The 27,608-nt window shown below is 45.6% G+C and overlaps 1 protein-coding gene across 2 annotated transcripts; it reads left to right on the top strand.

The window, feature by feature from the left end:
- The first annotated feature begins 23,246 nt into the window (after positions 1-23,246).
- On the top strand, positions 23,247-25,762 carry LOC119178110 (uncharacterized). 2 transcript variants are annotated; one of them, XM_075887343.1, is made up of 4 exons: positions 23,247-23,311; positions 23,893-23,952; positions 24,642-24,682; positions 25,408-25,762. In XM_075887343.1, exons 1-4 carry the CDS (start codon positions 23,262-23,264, stop codon positions 25,650-25,652), a joined length of 396 nt encoding a protein of 131 aa, XP_075743458.1. In that variant the 5' UTR covers positions 23,247-23,261; the 3' UTR covers positions 25,653-25,762. The 2 variants fall into 2 exon arrangements, with proteins under 2 accessions (XP_075743458.1, XP_037285165.2); XM_037429268.2 differs by lacking the exon at positions 23,247-23,311 and adding an exon at positions 24,532-24,544.
- The last annotated feature ends 1,846 nt before the right edge of the window (positions 25,763-27,608 follow it).

Here is a 27,608-nt window from a genome sequence, read left to right as displayed (position 1 = left end):
CCGCGCGCTGTGTAATATATATGGCTAGTGTGTCGCTGGGAGCCTCTTCTACCAATCAGAAGCGTTTTCTGACCATGCTCAAAAAGTGTTGCAGGGCCCCTTTATGGGGGAGATGAACAACAAGAGAGAAGGCAGGGTGGTTAACCGGGCACATGCCCGGTTTCCTATTCTACACTGGGGGAATGCGAAGAGGGTCACAAAGATGAGAGAGAGAGAGGAAAGAGAAGAGAAAGAGAGAAAAAAAAAGGATTGTCAGTCAATGGGCTGACGCGTATGCAGCGGTGGCACTACACAAAAGTTAAAGGTGGTCACGTAGGCCTGTAGTCCTCAAAAAGCACAACACAGCTTTGACTGCTTTTTGAGCCGATGAAAGCCGAGGACGGTGTTGCAGTACCATCTGCATAGAGAGTGGCCGATCGTCCAATTGTCGCAATACGTCCGAAAGCTTCGGTCTTTCAAAGGCAAGTTGAGGGCAATGGCGTATCAAACGGTCGATGTCTTCTTTGGTGCAGCAGACGTCGCCTTCTGCAATGTAGGTCAATCCGATGAGGGTTGTATATGCTTTCGCGAAGGCAACCCCCAACCAAAGGTGACAACGAAGCAAAGCTTCACGTCAACGACGTCCGGATGGAGGCCAAAGTTCAAGTCGAGGTTTTATTTGGTAGAGCCTCGTATGTCTCATGCTTGGGGTGTTCCACTCCAGCAGACCCAGGCTACGTGCCAGGTGACGAAGTTGCTCTGCAGCGTCAGTCCTTGACAAAGGAATCGAAAGAGTGTGCTCTTCTTGGTGCGATGTGCTAGTCGCGTTGCCTGCAGAATCATTGCCACTGATCCCACAATGGCCAGGTGGCCACCAAAACTTGACCTCGTGGCCTGTTTTTGTGACGTGTTAACTGTTCATAGCAACCTCGTCGAAGAACTGACTGCATGGTCTGTAGGGCAAGTTTCGAGTCGGATCGGTCTCTGGGATTTGATGTACTCTAGCGCACCGCGCAAAGCCGCCAGTTCTGCCGCGGTAGACGTAGTGACGTGTGACAGCTTGATTCGCAGAGTGATTTCTCTCGCTATAATCACCACCGCACCGCCAGAACCAGACGCTGTAATTTAACCATCGGTGTATATGTGCACGTGGTTATTGTACATTTCGTGCAGTAGGTGCAAGCTCAATTGCTTTAGGACTGATGAAGGTAATTTTGATTTTTTCTGTATTCCTGGAATTCAAGGACGTACTTGTGGAAGTGTCAGGCACCACGGAGGATACACCAGTTTCTCAGCAGGTGTAAAACCTGACGTAAACGACACGCGCTGTGCACAGACAATTGCACTAAATTTCGTGTAGGGCCTCTCAGTAGCGAGGTTCGCGAGGTGGTAGAAACAATTCCTAGCATGTTGCCTGAGGTACGTACGCATCGTTTCTTGGGGGATGTGCATCATGATCAAGTAGTCCTGTGCAATGGCAATTGTTTCAGCTGTCGATGCGCAGCGGGGTAAACCAAGGCATATCCTAAGCGCCTGGGCTCGAATATTTTGGATTGTGCGCAGGTTCGTTTTGCACGTGTTAGATATAACAGGTAGGTTGTACCACAGGAATCCAATAAATATTACCTTGTACAGCTGTAACATAAACTCGACAGACATTCCCCAACTTTTCCAGGCAGAAACCTGAACAGGTGACAATTGGTAGTCAGCCACTTTTTCACGTTATTTACTTGTGGGGTCCAAGACAGGTTTCGGTCGATTACGACTCCAAAGAACCTGTGACTCTGGCTGCATGACACCAACTGCCCGTTAATTGATATGCCGTAAGCGGACATTGGCTTTCTGGTGAAAGCCACGACTGCACACTTTCCACTTGCGATTTCGAGCCCTTGTTTGCGTAGGTGTTGTGATGTCACTGATGCTGCCTTCTGAAGTCGAGCGCGAAGTTGAAGTCGAGTCACACCTGATGTCCAAACACAGATGTCATCAGCATAAATGGAAAGTCGTACACTGCTTGGTTGCTTGCCAACTAGACCAATGAGTGTTGGGCAGCTTCGGGCTTAACACTCCGCCTTGCGTGACTCCTCGGCTACAGTAATACTCAGGCGTCGGGCCATTCTCTGCCTGCACGTGAAATGATCTATTCTGTAGGTAGCTCTGAACGCACGTATATAACCTGCCACCGAGTCCCACTCCTTCTAATGCGCTGAATATGGCTTCGTGGGTGACGTTGTCGTATGTCCCTTTAACGTCAAGAAACAGAGCAGCAGATAACCGTTTGCAGGCCTTCTGGTGCTCTACATATGTCGCCAAGTCAACTACATTGTCAATTGATGAGCGGCCTCGTCTGAACCTGGACATGGCTTCTGGATATATTTTGTAGAACTCTAAGTACCATTCCAGACGCGTTAAAATTATCTTTTCCATAACTTTTCCCACACAGCTTGCGAGAGCAATCGGGCGGTAAGAGGAAACGTCGAAAAGTGACTTGCCGGCTTTGAGAAATGGAATCAGGTGACTTGACCTCCATTCCTGTAGCATTCTGCCCAGAGTCGTTGCACAGCAGCAAAAGTGCCTTCCGATCTTGATCTCCTAGTTGACACAGAGCACAGGACCTGATGGCATCACGGTAAGTGATGCCATCAGGTCCTGGCGCTGAAGAACGTCTACACAAAGCACGCGCTGCCTTTAGTTCATCCATTGAAAACAAACACTTCATTTGGGGATCACGTGAGGATACAGAAAAGTCGGGCGTCTGTGTTCCAGTGGAATTTGCCCCGCAGGCAGTCCTTCGACAGAAAAAGTCTGCGACATCAATCTCTTCGCAGTGTAAGTGAAGTGCAAGAAATTTTAATGGGTAGCGCTTAGTAATGGTTGAACGAAGACCCCGGACAGTTCTCCAGATTAGTGACAGAGGCTTTCTGGGATCCTAAGACTCGCAAAAGGATGCCCGTCGTTGCTTATTCAACTTGTTCATGTGACGCTGTATTTTTTGTGTTCGTCTGGCCACTCTCAGATTATCAAGTGACTTCTTGCGTCTATAACGTCGTTCCGCACAACGACAAATTGCTCGGAGTTTCTCGAGATCAATGTCCCTATCACTGTAAGAGGAGCCCACGAGAAGCGAACGCGTGGTGGACTGTAGGGCACTATTTATTGCGTCCTCTAGGTTTAAGGGTGAGCCGCCAACATAGTCTTCCATTATTAACTTGTATTTATTTTTGCCAATCGGTGCACTGGACGGCTCTGGAGGACTTGAGACTTGGAAAGCCGTCAATCTTCAGGTATGTTGGAATTTGGTCACTACCCCTTGTTTCCAAATCAGATAACCAGTGTGCTCTGCTGGCGAACGAGCGTGAGACGAAAGTGAGGTCCAGGCAACTGCTATAGGCTGATCCGTGCAGAAAAGTAGGGCTGCCGTCTTTCACGAGGATAAGTTCACATTCAGACGCGAAAGACACCAGCTGTCTACCTCTAGTGTTGACCCTGGAGCTTTCCCTTAGGTGGTGGTGAGCATTGAAGTCGCCAGTTATCACCCATGGCTGGAGAGCTGAATTCGAAATTCCGCGCAAGCGCTCATGGTCTAGACGACTTGATGGAGGTAAGTAGGCTCCATTGATTAAGAATGTGGTCTTCTTGTTTTTTACTATTAGGCAAACGTACTGGTTTTCTTTGTTAGGGGTACAGGGTGATGAACATAAGTTAAGTCGCGCCGTATGAACACAACAATCTTTCTGTGGTCTCCGTGGGTAAAAGACATAAAACACTCATATTCAGACAGTCTCATGTGATCTGAAAGGTTCGGTTCACAAATCGCAATTTGGGAAAACTGGTTCGTGCATACATATTGCCGAAACTCGAAATACGCGCCCTAAGTCCTCTGGCATTCCACTGATGGAAAGATGCGTTCTTGACCTCCTCTCAAAAGGGTAATATGTCACGGACCATAGTTTTACCTTAGAGCTGCAAGCACCGGACTCTAAGTGTCTAGCACCTAGAGTGCGCTCTGCGCTGACGGGGTGTTCATGTTGCTTAGGAGCATGCGCATTGCGCTCATAAGGGTCTGCAACATGTTATTTTCATCAGTGGTTCATGATGGCATCTAGGTTGCGCGATTCGATGCACCTCTGAAACAGGCTGTGTTTGTGGAAGGGATGGCCACTCTTCACGAGGTGGAAGTGTTGACCCTGATTGTGTTTTTGGTGTATCCGTCTTCGAAGAGCTTGATGAGGGGGGGTCGGTTGTTCTTGTTTAAGATGGTGTGTGTCTGTCGGCAGATGCCACGTTTCTTGATGATCTTCTGTGGTGACGCCGACGTCGCCTGACAGTAGCAGCGGCTTCTCTGTGCGTTGAATTGTCGCGCACCATGCGCTTCAGCACCACGCGTTCATTTCGCCCTCGCGGGAAATCTTTAGACGACGCTTCATGAGCGCCGTGGCCGTTAGAGCATTTGAACACAGTTGCGTGGCAGGTTTCTTCTGAATCAAGTTCGGCACATCGCATGCACAAGCGACTGCTAATACATACTCCTTTTACATGTCCAATATTGAAGCATCTGTAGCATTGCAGGGGCTTCGGTATGTATGGACGGACCTGGTGGTGAACGTGGCCAACTTTGGCGTGGAGACTGTCTCCCTCAAAAACAATCTTCAGGCAACGTGTCTGACCAAGCCTTGTGATGTGCTTTTTGAGGATGCCGTCTGTAGTTGGCTTTATCAAGATTGGAAAGTCGTCAGCGGAAATGGAAATTTCCACGTCATAACTGACGCCAACACTGCCCTTACAGTCAGTGGGGATCACTGATTTACCTGTGACAGTCGATTTCCGAGATGTTCTGTAGGCTTTGCAGCGCACTATGGTGTAGAACATCAACTGCCAGAACATTCTTCCGTGAGTTGATCTGGACGTCTTTATTTTCATTTGAAGCGAGTCCTTCGAGGTATGCAGAGAGGACTTGCCTTTTAAGCCACTGTTGGTTGGCTGAAGGGTCCACAGCCATGAAGAGTATAGTATGTGGACAACGCTGTGCGGTGGCCTGCACGGTGAATAAACTCGCCGTCGACGATGTTCGTAGTAGTCTCCTTTTTGCATTGCGGCTCATGACGAGTGTGTAGTCCTCCTCGAAGCCGTCGGAGTAGAGCTCCGTTACCTAGCTGTCTGTGTCACTTGAAGCGGTCTATCCTTGGAAGAAGGGATGAAGAAGCCTCTCAGGATTTTAGAGGTGGACAACCGCTACGCCTGGCAGCAGGGCCCCTTTAAGGGGCCAAGTTCCTTATGGCGTCACTCGATTGTCCTGTTACCGTATTAACCATGGCCGGTGGAACATATTTGAGAGAGCAGGTATGGGCTAAGCTCCATGGGTCGTGCGTCCTCAATATAATGTCGCGAGAGTAAACGCTAGGCAGGAACTCGAAGTGGAGGACTGTTTACTCAGCCACAGCTGCCATTCACTTCTCTCTCGTCTTCCGCCACCCACACAGCGCGGCATGACCCTCTCCCCAAAGAAAAAAAAAATAAGAAGCATCATATGATTGAGGCGGCTCCGAAAAACGACAAAAGGTAGTCAGAAATGTCTGTGTCCATTGAAAAGAAAAAGGACCTGATGCAAAATAAAGAAGCAAGAAAGTAATGTACAATTGTCTTGAAGGCTATTGCCACATCACAAAGTTCTTGACTTGCAGTCAACTCGAATAGTACGGCTTCATCCGGGAGACGTGAACCATATCCGAGGAGCATGGCCTGCGAGAATGGTGTGACGTGTCTGCTGGGACAACTTCGTAGTTCACTTCGGCGAGGCGGTGATGAACTTGGTGGGGTCCGAAGTACCGACATAACAATTTTTCTGAGCGTCCACGTTGACGTATAGGAGCCCAAACCCAGACAAGATCACCGGGTTTGTATATTACTGCTCTGTGTGGGTTTTGTACCGGCAAGCATCTTGATTTTGCCGTGATAAAATGTGAAAGCGTGCCAGCTGCCGGGTGTCTTCGGCACGCTGATACATCTGCGTCCGGGGTAATCGTGTCCGGCAGAATTGGTTGCAGCACGGTGTCAAGCATTGTGGTGACGTCGCGGCCGTACACCAGACGGAAAGCAGTAAAACCGGTGGTTTCCTGCAAAGCCGCATTGTAGGCAAATGTTATATACAGGAAGGGTTCATCTTAATTCTTTTGATCCTTGGCGACATGCTTTGAAAGCATATCTGCAATCGTTTTTAAGGCGTTCGGTTAACCCGTTAGTCTGCGGGTAGTACGCAGTTGCTGTTTGGTGCGTCGTGCCGCTCAGCAACAGGATCTGTCGGAGGAACTGTGCCGTAAAAGCAGTACCACAATCTGGGATGACGACAGCGGGAGCTTCGCGGCGGAGAACAATGTTTTTGATGAAAAAGTCAGCCACCTCTGAAGCAGTTGCTCGCTTGGCGGCTTGTGTTTCGCAGTATCTGGTCAAGTAGTCGGTGGCAACCACAATCCAGCGGTTACCAGCCGTAGAATTCGGAAATGAGCCGAGTAAACTTATCCCGACTTTTTCGAAAGGTGCGTGAGGGGGTCGCAAAGGCTGAAGCAGACCGGCTGGTTTCGTCGTTGAAATTTTGCGGCGCTGACAAGCTGTGCATGTCTTGACGTACTGCCGGACGGTTCTCGTAAGTTTGCGCCAGTAGTATTTGTCCTTGATCCGCGCCAGAGTAAGCACGAAGTCAAGATGCCCCGACGATGGCTCGTCGTGACAAGCACGCAAAATATCATTGCGGAGAGCAGCAGGAACGACGAAGAGGTAAACAGTTTTCGTTGAATGAAATTTGCGCTTGTAGAGGATGCCTTGGCGTAGACAGAAATATGACAAGTCACGCGCGAACTGACGTGGGGGTAGTGGGCGACGTCCCTCAAGGTATTCGATCAGTGGTTGTAATTCTAAGTATTCGCGTTGCTGCTCAGCCACGTTTATTGATGCGAGAATAGCAAGGCAGCTGAAGTCTTCATCATTGTCTTCTTCAGCGACCTCGATGAGTGCGCGGGAAAGACAGTCAGCGTCAGTGTGTTTCTGGCCAGACTTGTAAACCATCGTTGTATCGAATTCTTGTAACAAGGCTCCATCTTGCAAAACGGCTCGAAGGATCTTTCAGATTCGCTAGCCAGCAGAGAGAGTGGTGGTCACTGACGATTATGAAGGGGCGCCCGTACAAGTAGGACCTGAATTTCGTTATGGCCCATACTTGTACGGGCGCCCCTTCCGAATCGTCAGTGACCACCACTGACGCAGACAGAATGTCAAGAATGTCAGACAATCCTTTTCAGTTGTCGAGTAGTTCTTCTCCACAGATGACAACGTGCGGCTAGCGTAGGCGATGACGCGTTCCCCACCATTTTCATATTGCACGAGAATAGCTGCGAGGCCAAGGTTGCTTGCGTCAGTGCGGACTTCTGTGTCTACTTCGGTGTCGAAGTGACCAAGGATCGGTGGCGTTTGTAGGCGTTGTTGAAGGTCGCGGAAAGGGCCGGATTGTTTGGGGCTCCAGACGAAGGCGACGTCATCCTTGACGAGTTGTTGTAGAGGGTCGTCGATTTTCTAAAAGTTTAGCACGAAGCGGCGGTAATAAGCACAAAGTCCCAGAAAGCGGCGTACATCATGCTTTGTTTTCGGGATCGGGAACAAAGCAATTGTCATAGCCTTGTCAGGATCGGAGCGAACACCACTGCTGCTGACAATGTGGTCAAGCAATTTAAGATCCTCATATCCAAAATAACAATTTTTCGGTTTCAGAAAGAGGCCGGCAGTGCGAATGGCCAGAAAAACCGCCTCAAGCCACTCAATGTGCTGTTCAAAAACCGTAGAAAATACGAATACGTCGTCTAAATACACTAAACAAGAGTTGCACTTCAAGCCACATAAAAATGTGTCCATCATTCGTTGGAACGTGGCTGGAGCGGAGCACAGGCCAAAAAGGAGAACTTAAATTCATAGAGACAGCCCGAAGTAATAAACGCTGTTTTTTCTTGGTCCCGTTCATCTACTTCAATCTGCCAATATCCGCTACGGAGATCTATGGAAGAGAAGTAACGGGCGTGCCACAAGCGATCCAAGGAGTCATCAATACGAGGAAGCGGATACACGCCTTTTTTCATTATCTTGTTCAGTTTGCGGTAGTCATCGCATAATCGCAATGAACCATCTTTGTTTTTAACCAGAACAACTGGTGACGCCCAAGGACTAGTCGATGGTTGAATTACGTCGTCGTCCAGCATTTGTTTCACTTGATGACGGATAGCATCTTGCTCCTTCTGCAACACGCGGTAAGCATGTTGGCGCACGGGTTGCACGTTGGGCTCAGTGATAATTCTGTGCTTCATTAGTCGTGTCTGCCGGACTTTCCAAGTAGTGGCCAAACAGTCACTAAAGTATGAGAGGAGACTGAGGAGCCTTGCCCTCTTAAGTTCTTCTAATTGGCGATTAACTTTGAGGCGACTAGTGACGTCAGTATCGCAGCTGTTCACAGCCGAGATCGTCGTAATCAAAGCGAAGGCATCCGAATCATCCTTTGCTTCCAAGTAAGCTATGATTGTGCGTTTCCAAAAAGCTTGTGTTCGCCACCTCAGTTCGTAACTAAAATCGTTGTCTGGCCATTTCGGAGTTGAACGAGACTTCGAGCAATGGCCACTTCCCAATCAAGTAATAACGTCACGTTACTTTCGGCGATGCTCGTAATCGACTGCTCCCGTAGACACTCAACAAGCACGAAGATGCTACTGCGAGTTGGCAACGTGACGCAATCATCGAATACGCGTAAGGCCACGCCACGATGTTCGTTCTCGATGTCAGAATCTGGAGAAACACAGTTAACAAAACTGACGAACAAATCACGCAGATAAATTACCGCTCCATACACTTGCAGAAAATCCATGCCCGAAATGACCAGCCGAGAACAATTGGGCAGTACAAGGAAAGATGCTACAAAAGCTGACACCCAAATCTCAAGCCTGGCGGTGCACCTTCCTATAGGGGATACGAGGTGTCCTCAAGCGGTGATTAGTTGAGGGCCGTCCCACGTTGTCAGCACCTTGTGTAGACGGGTGGCCAATGAAGCACTGATTACCGAGTAATCAGCTCCCGTGTCGACAAGCGCAGTCACCGGATAACAGTCGACGGAAACAGTAATGGCAGCGGACGTTCCGTTGGCGGTTTCACAAACAGGCTTTAACGGCACGTCGTAAGGCAGCGGCAGAGGTATTTGTCGATTCGCATGACAGCGGTCTAACCTACGGAGGTCTCCGGCTGTGGCGGCTGCATTTCCGATGGAGGCGGAATTGTTGTAGGCCCGTGTGCTCACATTTGGGTGCACGTTAAAGAACCCCAGGTGGTCGAAATTTCCAGGGCCCTCCAATTCGGCGTCTCTCATAATCATATGGTGGTTTTGGGACGTTGAATTCCACATATTAATCAATCACCTACGGAGATCGCCGTTTTCAGTTTCCCCGGCGTGGGCTTGCGCCACTGACACCAGGGGACCCAAAGGCGGGTCGGGCACGTTGCGTTCATGTGGACGAACGGGATGACGGTGACCGTGACCGTCGTCGCGGCGGGACAGGAGCGTGATGACTACCTTCCAAGTAATCCGCAATTTCTTGTAGGCGTTCACCACAGCGTGGACAATGTGCATCTGGGTGGAGTCTGCGTAGGCCTATTCGCCGGTCGTAACAGTCGCGATACATGTGTCCAACTTCGCCACAATGGTGGCACAAAGGACGATTGTCGGGTGCACGCCAGACGGTGGACTTCCGCGGACCAGAACGAAAATCGGCATAGGAGGCAGGCAATGCGCTGGACTTGGAAAGTGTCTGGGGTCCCAGCAGGTGGATGAGCAAGATGTGCCGTTGACGGCGTAGAGACGCGTAGGGCTTCCACGTATGAAAGCGGGGGAGGTTCGACTTGCGATGGTTGTGAGGAGTGAACGAACTGCCTGATTTCATTACGAACGATGTCCGTAAGAGCAGCGCTACCGGAAGGGGACGCTGCATGAAATTTCCGAAGTTCTTCACGTACAACTTGCCGTATGAGTTCCGTGAAGACCTCCCTGTTATCACCGCCTGGTACAAGCGAGCACGCAGCGGACATGGCCATCTGACGCTCATACTGCGACAACCGCTGCCGAAGCATGCGCTCCATAATTGTGGCCTTACGTATGAACTCGGACACAGTCGTAGGAGGGTTTCGCACAAGGCCAGCGAAAAGTTCCTCCTTTATGCCTCGCATTAGCAGGCGCACTTTCTTGTTTTCTGGCATGTGGGGGCCAATCGCGACATTTCTCTGACAAACATGCCGACGCTCTCGTTCGGCAGTTGAAACTGCGAAGAAAGTGCCTGCTCCGCTCTCTCTTTCCGTTCGGAGTTACTTAACGCCTCGCGAAGCTGCCGATGTAATTCCTGCCAACTTGTGATGAAGTTTTGTGTTTCTCATACCACACTCTTGCCGCGTCTAAGAGGGAGATATACACGTTCTTCAACTTACAGCGATTGTTCCAGTCGTTGATGGCAGCGACCCGGTCGAAATGGTCAAGCCAGACTTCGACATCCTCACCTGCATCAACATAGAATGGGTTGGGTGTGCGAGGCGTGTCGATGACACAGGGTACGCTAGCGAGTGGGTCATGCTCGGTTTGGGTTGCGAATGTGGCAAACATTCTGCCCACGGAACTTGCCAAGGGGCCGTACTGTGGTGGTATTCCTTGAAGGCGGCGGCTGCTTCGATAGATATCAGCAGACCCTGGTGCACTGGCGTTGGTTGCTTCTGGTTCAGGACCAGCAGGCATAAGACGTTTCAATACAGTACCCAGCACGTCCACCAGTTTGTCGCGAGAGGAAATTATAGGCAGGAACTTGAAGTGGAGGACTGTTTACTCAGCCATAGCTGCCATTAACTTCTACACTCTCGTCTTCTGCCACCAACACAGCATGGCAATATGTAGTAAGTAGCAACCTCTCGTTTAGTTCTTGGTGTGTCCGCTAGATGGTTTAGTTCTTGAAATGTCTGTTAGACTGGGGTACTTGTATATAATCAATATATAATTAAAAAGATGCGAGATGGGGGTACTTGGCGTGTTCACTAGACGGATTCAGGCAGACGGACAGACGCATGGACGTACAGATCGACTTATGGTTGGACGGACAGACGGATGCGCGAACAAATCGATAGATGCTTCGCCCCCATTATTGTCAGTAGTCCGTGGATATGCTGTGATTTTTTTTTACTTATGAAAGTGTGCGCATTTCACTGGTAGTAGAAACCTTGGAGCCAGCCACCGCGGTGCTTCTGACATCTAGAACTTTGTTTTTTGCGCTTAATATATAGAAGCGGAAAAAACTGAAAGGAACGCGCACGCACGAGTGCACCAGGACGTGCGTGCGTGATCTGCTTTGGGGGTAAGTCGTGGTGGCACCTGGCGGCATCTCTGGTCCCTACGCGCCAATTTTAGGCCCATACGCCTCCGTAGAAGTGGCGCCGGTGAGTAAGCCGTAAGTTTATAAAAGGGGTCATGGTTGGAAAATCCTCTAAAGGCCGCTCTTCTAGCATTCGCTGTGAGTGTGCTGCGCCTTCCGCGCAGACGTATTGCAGCCATCCACATGTTTTGTTTTCAAACTTTCTGGCTTTGTTTTCTGAGGTAATTACTTTGATTTACTGCGTTCGTTTAATTTTTCATGCTTAATAAAAAAGGCACCGCATTGTAGGTATTTGTTCTACTTTTGATGTAACATTAAAAAGAAGATTGGTGAGTGAATGTTTCTTCACAAACTAGTTTTTCCTTTTATAGTTCCGTAATTAGAGCACCACAGGTTGCCGAGCACAAGCCGTTTTTTTTAAACAGTAGCTCTTATGCACTTACACCCAGCAGGGGCGTCTGTGCAAGTAGGCATTTAGTGCGTAGCGACACCACGAACTCGAGCTAACGAGGGGGTTTTCACTCCAACCCACGTCTAGCCGTGCGTGGCTTTACCGTGCCCTGGGAAAAGGGGATCATGGGGGTTGAGCCGACGCCGGTTATTGAACTTTTGAGGTCCCCGGCTGAGGCAACACACCCCTTTGGCCCCGGCTTCGTGTAGACTGCGTCCCGTAGCTAACCCCCCTCCTCCCCCCCAGGGAAAATCGGTAGTCACCTTTTCCTGTCTCTCTCTCCCCTGATCTTCGTCTTTTTCTCTCTTTCAACTTTTCCTGTCAACTCCTCACGTCTGTTTACTTCCATCTTACAGGCGGCAAGGGTTAACGTTGTGTATGTGTTCCCTTTTGGCCATATAATACTGGGTTAAAGTGGCTTTGTACAGCTGGTGCTGGCATGACTTTTTATAATTGTGCTGCTGCCTCCCTATGTTGGGCTCCATGGTTGGTGGCTGGCATGGCTGCCGAATTTCTATATCCTTTATGGCCTCTTTTCTATCCACCAAACTGTCTGACTGCCTTTTTTCTAAAAGGGAGCACCCCAAAGAAACGCTGAGTGTTTTCCTAAAGCCCAAACAAATCTTCCCGAACTTCCGTGTGGTTCACCGGGAAACACAAACGAACACAAGAAAAATCTCTCCAATTGTCGTATGAAAATGCCTCACCAATATCCTTCGTCCAGGTTATCAGGCTACACGTGCGGCTAGTGGCTACCTTCTTCTCGAAGTACAAAGGAAGACCCAGTACAAAAATTTGTCAAAACTCACATCTTCCGGAAGCACACCTGTATGAGCCACACCGCATCGTTCCCTGAACACTTCCCAAGGCATAGTGTTTGATCAACAGCTAATCAATCTGGGAGAGAATGAGCTCCTTGAGAACTGAAATTAAAGCACGTAATGCATGTTCAGAGAATTAAGATCAGACGTGACAACAAAGAAACCCCAACAAAGTGCCTTATTCTTACATTTTATACATGCACACTTCTAGAATATATCGAGACAGGCTATTTAAAGGTAAAGGTCCGACCCTACATTCCGAACTCCCGACGTTGGTTTAAGTGCCAGCGTTTCGGCCACAGTTCTCAGAGCTGCCGCGGCCGTCAAAACTGTGCAAAGTTTAGTTCGCACAAACACGCTACAGACAATTGTGAAGAAGAAACTCTCCACTGCGCAAACTGCCACGGGGGACATGCCACTTATTCTAGCACATGTCCTATATGGAAACACTAGAAAGAAATACACTCAAAGTAAATGACATCATCTCGTTTGGAGAGGCGAGCAAGCGTCTACGTAAACAAGGTGGAACGAAAGAGAGCAGTGCCACCGATATCCGCGATGCCCGCACGTACCACACAAAGTGGACGGGTGGCCGCGCCATCACCCCCTCAGCGGAAGTAGCACAGGCTCTTCCGTCTCCAACAGGCTTGCAGACCTCCGTACCTGATGCCCAAGGGCCTTCTGTTTTGACAGATAACCCTAAGACGTCCATGCCCGCACGCGTGAACAAAGACTGGGCACCCAACACCTCGTCCGAGTTGATGTACACAACAGCAAGTCCAAATGTGTCTTCGGCACCGAAGGACAGGCGCGGCTATTTGGAGCGTGGCTATCCATCATCACGGGGCCTGACAAGGGCTCCTGACCTAATGTAAAACTTCGTTTAGTACACACAGAACTCATTTACACTCATATTGGATACACAAATTATACAGTAGAACGTCAGAAGACTAAGAAACATCGACGTTACCCAGAAACTCGTACAGAAACATTCACCAAAGGTGCTGTGTGTACAAGAGACACACTTCAGTTCCAGGAACACCAAATTTCTACGTCGTTATGTAGTATTCAAAAAGGACCGCAATGACGCTGTAGCGTCATCGGTTGGTGTGGCCGTGATAGTTGATGCATGCGTTGCGTGTATACATCTACCATTACAAACATCCCTTGAGGCAGTGGCTGTGCGTAGAGTTCTTTTGAACAAACTTCTCACCATCTGCTCTCTTTACAAACCTCCACAGTATCGTCTCGAAAAACATGAATTCCAATCCTTGATAGATGAACTACCAGAACCTTATGTGGTCCTTGGGGACTTCAATGCACATAATTGTCTATGGGGTGACTCGCTGCGAAGCACGAGGTCACTTAATAGAACAGTTGCTCTTTTCTTCGGGTGCATGTCTGTTGAATAGGAAACAGCCAACATACTTTATCCTCGAAAACAAAGCCTACTCATGCATAGATCTAAGCTTTGTGTCCCCATCGTTTGTACCCCTGCTTTAATGGAAACTGATCACAATCTTTTCGGAAGTGACCTCTTTCCGATCATTCTAAGCTCATCAATAGACAGGTTCCCAGATGGCAGACAGACAAAGCGGACTGGTAAAAGTTCAGAGATGCTACTCGCTTGAGTTTGTCGGACATTTGTTAATTAACTATAAATGCAGCTGTAGACTTATTGGCAGAACTTCTTTTTCATGCTGGAACAAAGCCTACCCCACAAACTGGACTGTCCGCCAGGCGACGCGTTCCTGGGTAGAACAATGAATGTTGGAATGCACGTAGAAAGCAAATTAAGGCATTGCGGAGGCTGCGGAACTCTTCGACAGCAGAGAATCTCAAATTTTTAAAAGCATAAAGTCTCAAGGCAGGAAAACTAGCCAACAGGCCTGAAAGGAAAGTTTGCAAAACTTGATATCAGGCATGAATTCATATACACAGGAGGCTAAATTCTGGAACATGGTTACGAGAATAGTAGGAAGACAAGTACACTCACTCCCTCTCGTAAGCACACAAGGTGACAGCTAGGAAGATGAAGCAAACTTCCTCGGCGCACACTTCGATGGGGTGTCCAGCTCGTCAAACTATACTGACGCTTACCAGAAACACAAAACAAGAATTAAGCAGCAGAAACCAAAACACAAATGTACAAAACACAAAGCACACAATCAAGCTTTCAGCTTAGCTGAGCTCCAAACATCACAAAAGTCCTGCAATAATTCCGCCCCATGCTCTGATCTAGTGGTGTACGATATGTTAAAAAATCTACATATTGAAACGCAAAAAAAACTTACTTTGTTTGTGCAATGCTATCTGGTTTTCTGGAGCTGTCCCTACTTCCTGGAACGAGCCTATTATTATTCCCATATATTCCCATATTAAAATAGGGCGAGAACCCTTCTTCAGTTTCTAGTTATAGGCCCATAGAACTTATAAGGTGCCTGTGCAAACATTCCGAAAAGGTGATAAACAGCCGACTTGTAGATTTTGAGATTGAGATTTGAGGTTTATTCGTTTACCTGTACATACGAAAACATGAAGCAAAAGTAAAAGGCTGTAAGGCCTGACGGGGGCTTTCGCTCAAAAATACAGTCTGGTACACAACTTAGACGCAGATAAAAAACAACTTTTTACACAAAGACTAACAATCAGCAAATTATAATCAGACAAATCAACGCTACAAAGTGAAAAACAACAGAACATTATGCATAGCAAAAGACAAAACACCAATAAAGAAAAACCTTATTGTCACAAACTGTAAGATTGGTGAGATCAAAACACATCTGCAGACATATAAATTTCTGAAGCAAACAACAGCATTGAAACTATACAGTTAACAATGAGAACAAATAGAGGAATAACTAATCGCAATATTATAATGAACATATTCAATGCAAACATGAAGGAGAATTTCCTTGAATGTATTTTTGAATTTTTTATTCGGGTGAGACAAACAATTTGCTCAACCCATTTTAGGGCGAGTTTTAAGAGGGTAGATCCACCACCGGCAACCTTATTTGTATTGACGTGCAGAACAGGTGCGCTTTTGTCCACAAACTATATTTTCTCTCGGCGTTCCTCGATTTAAGAAAGGCTTACGATACAACATGGCGCTTTAAAATATTAAGAGACCTGTCCGACCTTGTCGTCCGTGGCAGAATGTTTACCACAATCGAAAGTTACATGTCAAATCGGACATTCCATGTCCGAGTGGGCAGCGTTCTTTCCCGAACATTTGTTGAAGAAACAACGGTGCCGTAAGGTGGTGTACTTAGCTCCACACATTTAGTTATCAAAATGAATTCTTTGCGCTTGTCTATCCCTTGATATGTATTTTACTGCATACATGTCGAAGACGTCCCACTTAATTTTATGTCTTGTAATCTGGCCTTCTTTGAGCGGTAGGTTCAGCTTGGTTTGTACAAAATATCCCATTGGGAAGAATAAAACGGGTTCTGACAGAACGCACTGAAAAGCAAATGTGTTTTGTTCTCCAAGAAGAGAGGCATTCATTCAGAACCTGCATGGGCAACGTCTTACTCTTCATATTGAACACAAACTTTTAGGCCTAATCTTGGATGCCATGATAACCTTCATACCTGTTAACAAGTATATAAAAAGGAAGTGCAGAAAAGCCATGAGTGTTCTAAAAGTGCTGGCACGCACTATGGGGGAAAATGAGAAGAAGTGTCTGATCAATTTGTATACAAGCCGCATACGTACTCGCCTAGACTTTGGGGAAATAGGACATCAGTTTGCGACACCTACTGCCCTTAACATTATTGGCCCTGTTCATAATATAGGCATCCACCGCTCTACAGGTGCTTTTCGCACTAGCCCCTTCAAAAGCCTGTACGTGGAATCGAACGAATGGTCGCTCCACCTTCAGAGATGTTACATGTCTTTTAAATATTATCTTAAAGTGAACGCTGACAACGAACATCCTCCATATTCGACAAATATAGACATGTCAAGCCTGGCTGTGTTTGAGAAATGGCCTTGTATGAGACAGTCCTACTCACTCAGTGGGAGGGGCCTAGCGAAGCAAACTGGTGTGCCACATGAACACCGATTGCTGGATCCCGCTGTATGCCTGCCACCGTGGCCGTGGTGGGCGATACATCGCGACGTGTCGTTTTTGGAGGTTACGAAGCAAGCATGAATTGCAAATATTCAGACATACTTCCCAGATCTACAACAGAAATACACATGTCCTGAGTTCTTTATGGATGCCTCGAAGTCCAACACATATGTTTCTTAAGCATCCATAAGCCCTTTTCGGAAGCCGGCGTTCTGCACTCTGGTACAAGCATTTTCACCGGCGAAGCCTGTGTGATACTTGCTGCTGTAAACACAATAAACAAATAAAACTACAGAAGGCAATAATATACACTGATTCTCTAAGCGTAGTAAAAGCTCTGAAACTCCTTAAAGAGCACCAAAGCCCTGTCTTTGTCTCGCTTTATTCACTTTTATGCACAGTATACTCATCTAAGCAGCATATTGTAGTCTGTTGGGTGCCGAGACACCACGAAGTACAAGGCAACGTTCTGATGGACCCGCAAGCTGGACCCGCCAACGAAACCGCTACAAATTTATCGATACCGATTCCAGCACTCGACTTGAAACTTTTTCTAAAACGAAAGCTCAGAGGTTATTTGCATAGCACATGAGACACACGCACAGGTAATAAATTGCATGTCATCAAGCCGCAGCTTGGTCATTGGCCGCCAGTATCAAAATTATGCCACACCGAAAGTAATACTTAGGAGGTTAGGAACAGGACCTACATACACTACGAAATGATGTCTTCTGTCTGGTAGCGATCCACCTTCGTTGAAAAATGTGGACAAGCACTCACCGTACTTCACAATTTATTCCATTGTAAACAATTGGACACATTGAGAAGACAACACTTTCCATTACCCAACCGACAGCAGATACCACTTTATCCTGCAATGTTCGTTGGTAGGGAACCACTTTTCACACATCAATCGTTGTTGGATTTTTTCAGAGACCTCCGTACCTTTCATGTGATATACCCGGGCATTCCGCAGCACGATCTCTCCAGAGAGGTCTCCGCAGAGGTGGCTTCACTAAACAAAGCACTTGCCTCACGGTCCTTGGACGCAAGAGTGTGAATGATCGAAGCACCTGTGCTAATGCCATAGATGTCCACCATGGTTTTAAAAGCGAAGCATTTCTTAGCGAACTTTGGTGACTTTTAGCCTATCTATCTATCTATCTATCTATCTATCTATCTATCTATCTATCTATCTATCTATCTATCTATCTATCTATCTATCTATCTATCTATCTGTCTGTCTATCTAACCACCTACGACTTTTAGCTCTCCTGGCCGTTTCAATATTGGTATCGTTGCCAAACTTGGTATGGCATAACATGACTGTATGAAGGACACATTTGACTGCAGAAAAATGCAATAGCTATATGTCCCCTCAAACCCGGTAAACCTCCAACCTACCCAAGTAGCTAGAGGTTCATTGCGTTAACGATTTGTCTTGAGAAAATATACCAGAGTATCAGAAACATAATCCTTAATTTCATCCTTGGATATAGACACCTTGTCAATTGCCATCTGTGTGGGGACAAAACGGTCTGTTCCACCACGGACCACCTCGTAAGATAGCGACATGAAATACAAGGTGCATTTCTAAACAAGCAGCACTGTCTCGCGGTCTTTTTTGACTTGGAGAAAGCATGAATACCAATTGGCGATATGGGATTCTCAGACATCCTGCGAATTTGGGCTGCCTCGGAAGAATGTTGAACTGCTTGTGCGATATTCTCTCAAATATATAATTTCAAGTATGCCTTGGAACTGTGCTCTCATGAATATTTGTTCAAGAAAATGGTGTACCACAGGGTTGCATTCTCATCACCACTCTCTTCATAGTGAAAAGAAACTCTATCATGAAGGTCATACTTCCCACAATCATGCTCTCCATCTACGTCGATGATGTTCAAATCGCCTGTCATGCTCCAGTCTATCATCCTGTGAGAGGCAGCTTCAAGTGACAATCAATCAGCTTACAAAATGGGCTGATCAAATGGTTTTCGGTTTTCATCCCCCTAAAATAACCACTGTTCTATTTACGAAAAAAAGAGAACTTTTTTATGTCTCAGTTCCTACGATAAATACAGCGTAATTCCTGTAAAACAGGAATATAGGTTTCTAAAAATAACCTTCGATTAAAAATTCAACTTTATTTTGCACATAAACACACCTAAAACAAAAGCAAATAGAGCCCTCATCCTTTTGAAAGTTTTATCCCACAAACACTGGGGTTCCGATTGACTATGATTGCTACGTAATTACCACTCTGTAGAGCGCAGCATTTTAGATTACAGTTGCATCGTATATGACTCAGCACGAGACATACATGCACCGTCTTGACCTTGTGCACAACCTTGGTATGCGGTTGTCAAATGGCGTTTGCAGAACATAAACTGCACAGAGCCTGTGTGGAATACAAAAAACCTCTTTTCTGTCGTCGAAGAGCATTACTTAGCCTGAAATACGTCTTAAGAATAAGGTTATCGACGGAACACATCTGCTACGACATCACTACAAAGTGTAACTCACGCTTACACTACCTAAACAAACCGAACTTAATCAAACCGCTACACTTACACTTGGAGGATCACTGCCTCATGCACGCCATTCCTGAAGAAAAAATTCAGATCACCAATAAATCATCTAGACTCCCACCACGGCTTCACCTGTCGCACCTTTTCGACTTGTTGCTAAGTCATTTCAACAAAAAAGATACACCACCAGAACACATAATGCATGATTCCCGCACACCTCAACATAAGTATAGAGATCACAAAATATTTTACACAGACAGCTCGACAACAGAGAACCTTGTGGGTATTGGGATCGTGACAGTGGAAGAGGCATTTACTGTGAAAGTGCCTAAATTGTTTTTTTTTTATTTTTCAGCTGAAATTTATGCCTTGTATAAAGCAGTTCAAAAATTCTCACTGGCACACAAAAGAAAGCAATTATATGTACGGACTCATTAAGCGCACTAAAAGCTGTACATGTGAAATCCGATTGTGAGCCGTTAATTGGGGACATTTAAACATGGTACCTCTAAATAGCCAAGCAGTTTCGATCCGTTTCTGCTGGGTCCCAAGTCATGTTGGGATGCCCGGAAATGAAAAAGCAGATACGTATTCTTCGATGGCAGCTCACAAAAGAGTATCAAAAGTGAGCATTTTCCATAAAGACAGCCTGTATGCAATTCATATATCTTTGTTAGCAAAATGACAGCAACAGTGGAACTTGTGCACGAGTAAAAGCTTGAACTACTAAAGACTTTACTTGGGGAATAGAAGGCCAGCCGTCCCCAAGAACGTTTTATCGATGTTATATTAGGCCTACTTCGCATCGGGCAGACACACTTGACTCAATTTTTTTACTGACAACAGAACAACAACCATTACGTGAAATATTCCAAGAACCGTTGTCAGCTATACACGTCTTAATCGAATGCCTTGCTTTTGATACACAGAGAAAAAATATTTCAGCGCACTATACAAACAACATATACTTTTACACCCATCTCTACTTCTAGCAGATCATTCAAGCAGATCATTCAAAAACAGAGTAACTAACTCACCTTAGGATTTCCAACAACTTCTTCATGCTTTTTTCTCTTTCATAGTATTTATTACAATGTTCTTCAAACTACGTTATACACAAAAGGCGACGAGACCAAGTTCTTTACCAAGATGGACAAATATCCGGTTTGATGTCCATTTTGTCATATTTGTCGTTTAGGTGAACAGCCAGTCTATTAAAATGTCCTCTAAAGGGTCGCTTTTTCATTGCGGTCTTGCATACGCCTCTTCCATAGGCTATGCAACCAAGGAGGAAAAACATACCGAAAGGCACTTCATCAAGTGATGTTGGCAAAAGATAAAGTATAGAGTAAGAATATCAGAATTTTTCCTCAGAGTCTTCTGAAGGACCTCACAGAATAAGATAGAATTTTTGCAACTGACGAAGAAGTGTTCTATTGTCTCCAGCACATCATATAGGCGTCAGTTAACACAGAAAACAAAAATACCTTTTCTTTTTAACCAGGATTTAACGAGCAGCGTTTCAGTATTTAATTTGAAGAAGAATGATACTGAATTTGAAGAGACATAGTTTCTTTGCACTCATTTTAATACATCATGACCTGGCAGATCGGGAAAGAATGAACCGTACAACGAAGGCGTAAAAAGCCCAGATAGTAGATCCTTGTAAAATTCCTTGCGAGACACTGTCTACAAGTGTTCTATAGAAAATCGAGCTTTAAAGAACGTAGCTGCAGAAAACTTTTTGCACGAATCCTCACAAATACGGGTGTTCGGAAAAGTTTGAAGAAATGACTGAGTCAGGGAAGCAATATACAAAAGTAACCTGCAAGATTGAACAAATCACGGGATAGGAATTATATGCAATATCAACTGCAAAATGACTAGTCAGCTTACTAACTGATCGTTCAAAATTAGTTTAGTATGTGGCGTACTCGAGAAAGGTGGAATGTGCACCTGCTACTAAAATTTGCGCCATTATTGAACACCAACAACTGCTGCCTAATGCAGCAGTTGTCAATGCATAATCGCAGCAGCACTATGTTTTTCTGGCAATTCCCAATCGCAAGAACAAATTTAACGGACTAAGGGGCAAGTACAGTTTCCCGGTCATTACTGTCGCGTTTGAAATTATTCGTTGTTTGTTCGTTCTGAAGGTCGATATCTGCTACGGTTTTATGAAACCTCGAGGCTCACTCGATAAATACGCCCAAGCGATTGTGTCAGTATTCTGATGTTTTTCGAGCAACGTAGAGCGCAGTCAAGTCAGCGCACTGCTGCAGCTCTATTGTTGGCAACAACTACATAACGGCTTGGCCAAAACAAATACAGTGCACTGGAAACATTATGCCATCATCATATTGGTTCATAAGCATGCGAATTGGCAAGTCTGTGTTCTCGTATAAGAGCCAGAGAAAAGTAGGTGACTGTGACCAGCGGCTGTTCATGAGCGGAGGCGTACGTTTGCTGGAAGTGCTGGAACTGTGTCGCATCGATGTTCGTCGCTTGTTGCGCGGACACCATATGTTCTGCATTTTAGCGTCACACGCACTTTGCTAACTCAAAGGTATGGCCCAAGTAAGTGAGTGTGCAAGACTTGCCAGAGCTTCCATTCTAGCGTGGCGACATCAAGTGATCGCTGATGGCTTTTGGAAAAACAGTTCTAATAAAAAAGTATATTTACGTAATTTAATTCTGTCATCCCCATTTTCGCTAATTTTTTCACAATACCAGGGCAAAGAAATTGCCAAAAAACACGTGTCTTCATTCAAGTGTGTGGCGCGTTCACGAGAGCCACAGCGAATAATGGCGCTGTGCCTACGCGCGCCGTCAGTATGCGAGGAGAATAAAGGAGGTAATGCGTGCGCAGAGGAGAGTGTGATAACTTATCTAGATGAATAGGTTTTAAGCAGACGATATTGTGCGGCCACTTGGCAGGACATAAATGGTGCGAGAACAGCGCCACGGGTAGCCCTAAATAGGACCAGGACTTGTGTAGTAGAATTGGCAGAACACTATTGTCTTTCGACATTTGCAGTGAAGGATGCAGATACGCGATCATTTTCCCCAACTTCTTATTGTATTAGTTTATAGTATGCATTTTATTTGAACGAATGTTGGTTTGGCTGGATTGTTATGAGCGCAAGGTTTCAACCACTGTTTCACACCATGCGGTTTATATTAAAATACCATTACGTGAAGGCATGGCAGAATATCATCTTTTCACAGGAACAGGAGACCGTCTTGATCACAACATACAAGTGTGAAGTAGTTCCCTGTATGCACCTCGAAATATTGAAAGCACTTACAAATACTCAACACCCTCTTTGGTGGTCTATTGGATAAGGCGCTCGGCTAATGACTCGTAGGTTAAGTGACCGAATCCTTGCCGTGGTGGCCGAATTTATGATAGAGTCAAAGACGCTTCAAGCTAACGTGCTTAGATTTAGGTGCGCGTAAAAGAACCCCAGGTGGTGGAGATTTCCCGAGCCCTCTACGACAGTGTCTCTCATAATCATATGCTGGTTCTGGGGCGTTCAACCCGATTAATTTTAAGAAAACACTCAACAAAGCTCATTTGTTTTTTTTTTGGTTTTGTGCTAGTTGCTGTTGTGGAATGAAGAAGGGAAGACCGTAGTGAGCTCATTAAAAAAAAAAAGAAAACCAAAGTGGAAAGAACACGCCAGTGAAGTGCTTGGATCTACATTGTTTTACTCTGATACGTTTCTGTAGAGCGTCGCCGTCTAGATACCATGTTGCCTGCATGCAGACGACCAATCTTTTAGATTTAAATGACCCAAGCATTGCAGATAGGAAAACCCCAATTATCTCTGTGTTTTGCTTGCCGCGTGACCTCTTCTTGCACACTATATAAGATAAGCTGAATATTTGTTGAGCAGCAAACTGCTCTTTCACCAGAACGGACGTAAAAGGTAAGTACTACAGTTGCCTTCTATATGTACACGTCATATGGCTCGGACTTTGCGTGCAATATTTCACTATTTGTCTCGGCAACCTACGTGAGTTCGACAACTCTTTGTAAATATTTTGTCTAATTTCAGAAGAAACTCTTAATATCTCGAAGAAAAACATTCAATTTTCTCGTGCAAATTCCCTGGAAACTCTGTCACCGGAAGCAAAATTGGACTGGCCATAGGTTAGCTTTAATTTAAATGTACGTGCGACTCCTTTCTACGATATAAGAATTGGCAGACTTCATCATTTGGCTGCCTGTATCATGTGAGCATACAAGTGAATAAACACAATCAAATTAACATATTTGAAGAGAAAGCGTTTTGTGCACAAAGCTCTTTTATCCTTTAGTCTCAGTTCAAAACAACTACAAATTCCACTGGACAACATAGCGCACGATTGCTTCAACACAACACACAGATTCGTCAGTATCAATGATTCACTTGAGGCATTTCCCCGACATGGGTATTCATTTCGGAACCCTAGTAATAGCGCTTACGGCTTCCGAAATATCCCCAAAAAAGATATCTTGTCTCACATTACCAGCGGCCCCGAATCGCAAGCGTAAAAGGGTTCATTGACCAATGAAGCGAAACCAAGAAGCTACATGTCTCACGCTGTTATGCAGATTCATCAATCATGAAGACTTCCCTGTGGGTTGCCCTCCTCTCACTCTCCGCCGTAGCGTGTAAGTATGAAATGATTTTATTCACACATTTCTTGCAGCCTTTGTATAGTGGAAACACAATGAGCAAGTGTTCTACTTACTGCCAAATTGGGCTAAATGAAGAACGGTTGCGAGTGAAAAAGCAGTCAAATAATTTATTCAGTCTGATATTTCATATGATCCACTATTACCGAGCATATAAAATAAGTTTCAATCACAGGTATTTCATGACTTGAAGAACAGTATTTTCATTTTGACTTTTTACATAGAATTTCTCGCTAGTGTTTGCCAATCTATGCCTATTTACGCATGTCTGTTTTGACTGAATTGCTACTAAGACACGTATAGACCTATCGCTCATGTTATGACTAAATTAATGCTCCCTGCTCCGTTCGCTTGTAGAATACTGAAACACGTAGATAATTGAACTTGATCTGAATTTCATAATTTGCTTTTACTTTCACGTAGCGTATGCTAACCACCGTGGCTTTTTCTTTAGAAATTTAAAAGCATCTGAGTCAGTCAGTCTTGCTTTCACTAGTATCGAAAGCCGAGGTCCTAATTTATTGTCTTTATTTCTTTTCTTCATGCTCGACAAAGATGGTGCTACGCTGTAAGTATTAGCTGTGTACCTACGTGGTACTGCATGCTGCTTCAGCATTTCTCCAACATTTAGCCAAATTTTGTACTTTCTCTTTCTGCTAAATTAGGACACCACAAGTTGCCGCACACAGACCTGTTCTTATAAAGGGTGAGTGCTAAGAAAACTTTTTGCACTACCTGTTTTATATTTTTATGTGCACTGTTACTTAAGTCAGCACTTTCTTTCAGGGCAGTATTTTACTTCGAGTGCATGCTGGTGGCCACATTTCGCATATGTATACTCTCTAAAGACCATCTATATGCATTGCAGCCGAAGACCTAACCCCACCTTTCCTGCCGTCTTACTTTCCGAATTATACGTATGCAAAACGAAGTAATGTGATGTGACACGTGTGCAATGTTTGGTAATTTAGAATGCCTGCAGCATCCTTCCCATTTGTAAGATGCCAAACTGGCCTTTGTTTGCTGTGTAATACTACTGAGAATAAATACCGACATTTACAGAATGTACACAAATGCAAAACACAGTCTGAATATAAAATCACTGGCTCGATTATGGTAAAAATAATCTGAAATAAACGCATCAACTTCAAGGCGGTAGTACTTGCAACTAAACAACACATTCTTTTCGTTCTCTTCTGTGCAGTTTTCAACGTTTGGCTTGAGCTTCTGTTTAAATCACATGCTAAACTTCAAGCTTTGTACAAAAGTTACATCCGTGTAAAGGATCAAAGTCAATGATCTTGTTATTCCGCCTGTAGAGCCGTAGTCATTGTAGCCACCTTAACGTTCTTGTCCTTGTGAATTGAAAAATTATATATGAATTCACTGATTACATGGTCTTGATTATCCTGGCTGTTTTTTTTTTTTCAGATGAGGCAGATGCACTCCAAAAAAGTGGCAAAACGCTGGAAACTTTGGGCAGGCTCCTGCAGGGCGAGAGTGTTGGCTTGACCGATGAGGAGCAGGAAGACTTCATTAAGGCCCTACAGATCGCATCCAGCAATGGCGAAGTTTTGGCTGAAGACGGCTCGGAGTACGTACTACCAATCATCATTCGCGGCGTTGCCCAAGGTGTCATCGCTCATGTTGTCCAGAAGAAGCTGAACAAGGGCTAAAGACAATCTCCTTGCTAAAACCTCAAACTGCTTTTCACATTCTTTTGGCAGATGCGCCCTATCCTGTGCCATCTTTTAACAGCCAATAAAAGCGAGTGGCTTATTTTGAATTCTAAAGAGTCAAGTTCTATTTGAAGAAATAAAAATTATCTGCATACAAACGAGACAATACTTATTCGAAAAGATTAGCACTTTACAAGAAGTATTATAGACGCCTATTTCTGTTTACTATTTAGATATTAAAACGTATACAGTTGCTAATTCCTAGGTGCTTCTGCGTTTCTTCCCGCAGCGCCCGCTGACCAGGCCGTTTATACAAAGTGACCGCAAACTTATGACTCGAAAGTGGATTGTCGGGAGGGGGACAGAGGTCGGGAAGACAGTTACCCGATTCATGAAAGTGAGCACATGCCGTATCGGTAAAAACAAATTTCACTTTTAAAGGGGCCCTGCAACAGATATCGTAGTATACCATTAAATGGCTTGATTGCAGAGCCTTGCGAACCACCCTCCACCTAGCTTTTTCCAATCCCTCAAATAAGTTGAAGGGCGAAAGATAAGGAAGAAGTGTGCTTTGAATGAGTGCTGCTTCTGCTAACTTCATCGTATTTCTGGGGCTATTTAGGTCTGTTGATCGGTTTTCGCTGCTTTCTTGGAGGAGATGGATTTTGACCACCCCGGGCACCAGCCGGCACCAGCGGCGCCAGCGGTGGCCGCCTCCTAGAAGCGGATTCGTCAAGCGAGCGACAGCGAGATAAAGATGCTCATGTATACTCTCTCAGCAGAGATGACTTCAGATGACGGTTTCTAACCTGTGCGTAGCCCCAAAGCAAAGAGGATGAACATGAGGACGTCCTCATCCTCAAGTATTCAAACTGTAAGCGGAATGCCAAAGTCGAACACTTATACTATTTAGATATTACTATTTAGTCTCACATTTCCAGCGAACCTGGTCTGCCTGGCCTTTCTATTATCAGCATGAAACGCCTGAGCAGGCAGTCTGTGTCGAAGTCCCTTGAAGCGCTCGTGCTAATTGAAATTACGGAAATAAGAGTGAACGCCAGAAGGAATATACAGGCTGTTGACGCACTGCACGAGAGTGCTTTGGGCGTTCTGCGCAGTGTAACGCTTTTTGACGGCAAGCAGGAGCGCTTTTATGTTCCCTTGGGATCTAATGTAACCGGCATGATCAACGACATAGATGTGGCTATTTAAAATTCAACATACTAGATCTTTGCACGTCAACACTGATGCTCCCAATGTGTATGTGAACCAGCTGCGCAAGTCTCAGGGCGTGAAGAGTGCATTTAGGAGCACATCTCTCCCCTCCTATGTTAAGGTAGGGTACTTCAGACATGCTGTAGGGCCTTTCATTCCAGAGTATCTCTAGTGCCGTCACTGTATGAAACTTGAACATGTGATCAGCGTCTGCAAAATTCAACGGTGTCTCCGCTGCACCGAGCTCACGATGTGGATAAGTGCGTCACTACTGTCAAGAAATGCTCAAATTGCAATGAATCCCTTGAAGTCACATGAAAGAATTGCCCTCGTATTCAAACTGAAATATCCTTCTTGAAGGAGATGGTGCAGCAATAACTCACCTCATCGAGAAGCTCCAGCTAAACTAAGGAGGCATCATGCGCATCGTCGTTGGTCTTCAAGGACGCCCGCTACCTATTCGATGTGTTTGCCAGCTTCCTCATCATTACCACCTTATTACCTCCCAGTCCAAAAGCTGCGGAAAAGGCTGTAAAGCAAAGGGCCAGTGAGAATACCCTAACCGGGATAGACTGGTCTGCACTTCAAGGGAAAGCAGCACCATGGGAACTAAAGGAGTTTCAATGATCTTGGTTCGTGAACTTTTTCACCAAGACAGGCAAGTGACTGCAATCGTGCAACAATTAATTGCCAGAATTCGCACCCTACTGAGCAGCATATAATCTCCATGTTCTAAGA

This window comes from Rhipicephalus microplus, chromosome 1 (genome assembly GCF_043290135.1).
Source record: "Rhipicephalus microplus isolate Deutch F79 chromosome 1, USDA_Rmic, whole genome shotgun sequence".
Lineage (NCBI taxonomy): Eukaryota > Metazoa > Arthropoda > Arachnida > Ixodida > Ixodidae > Rhipicephalus > Rhipicephalus microplus.
This window is presented reverse-complemented; position numbering and strand designations above follow the sequence as displayed.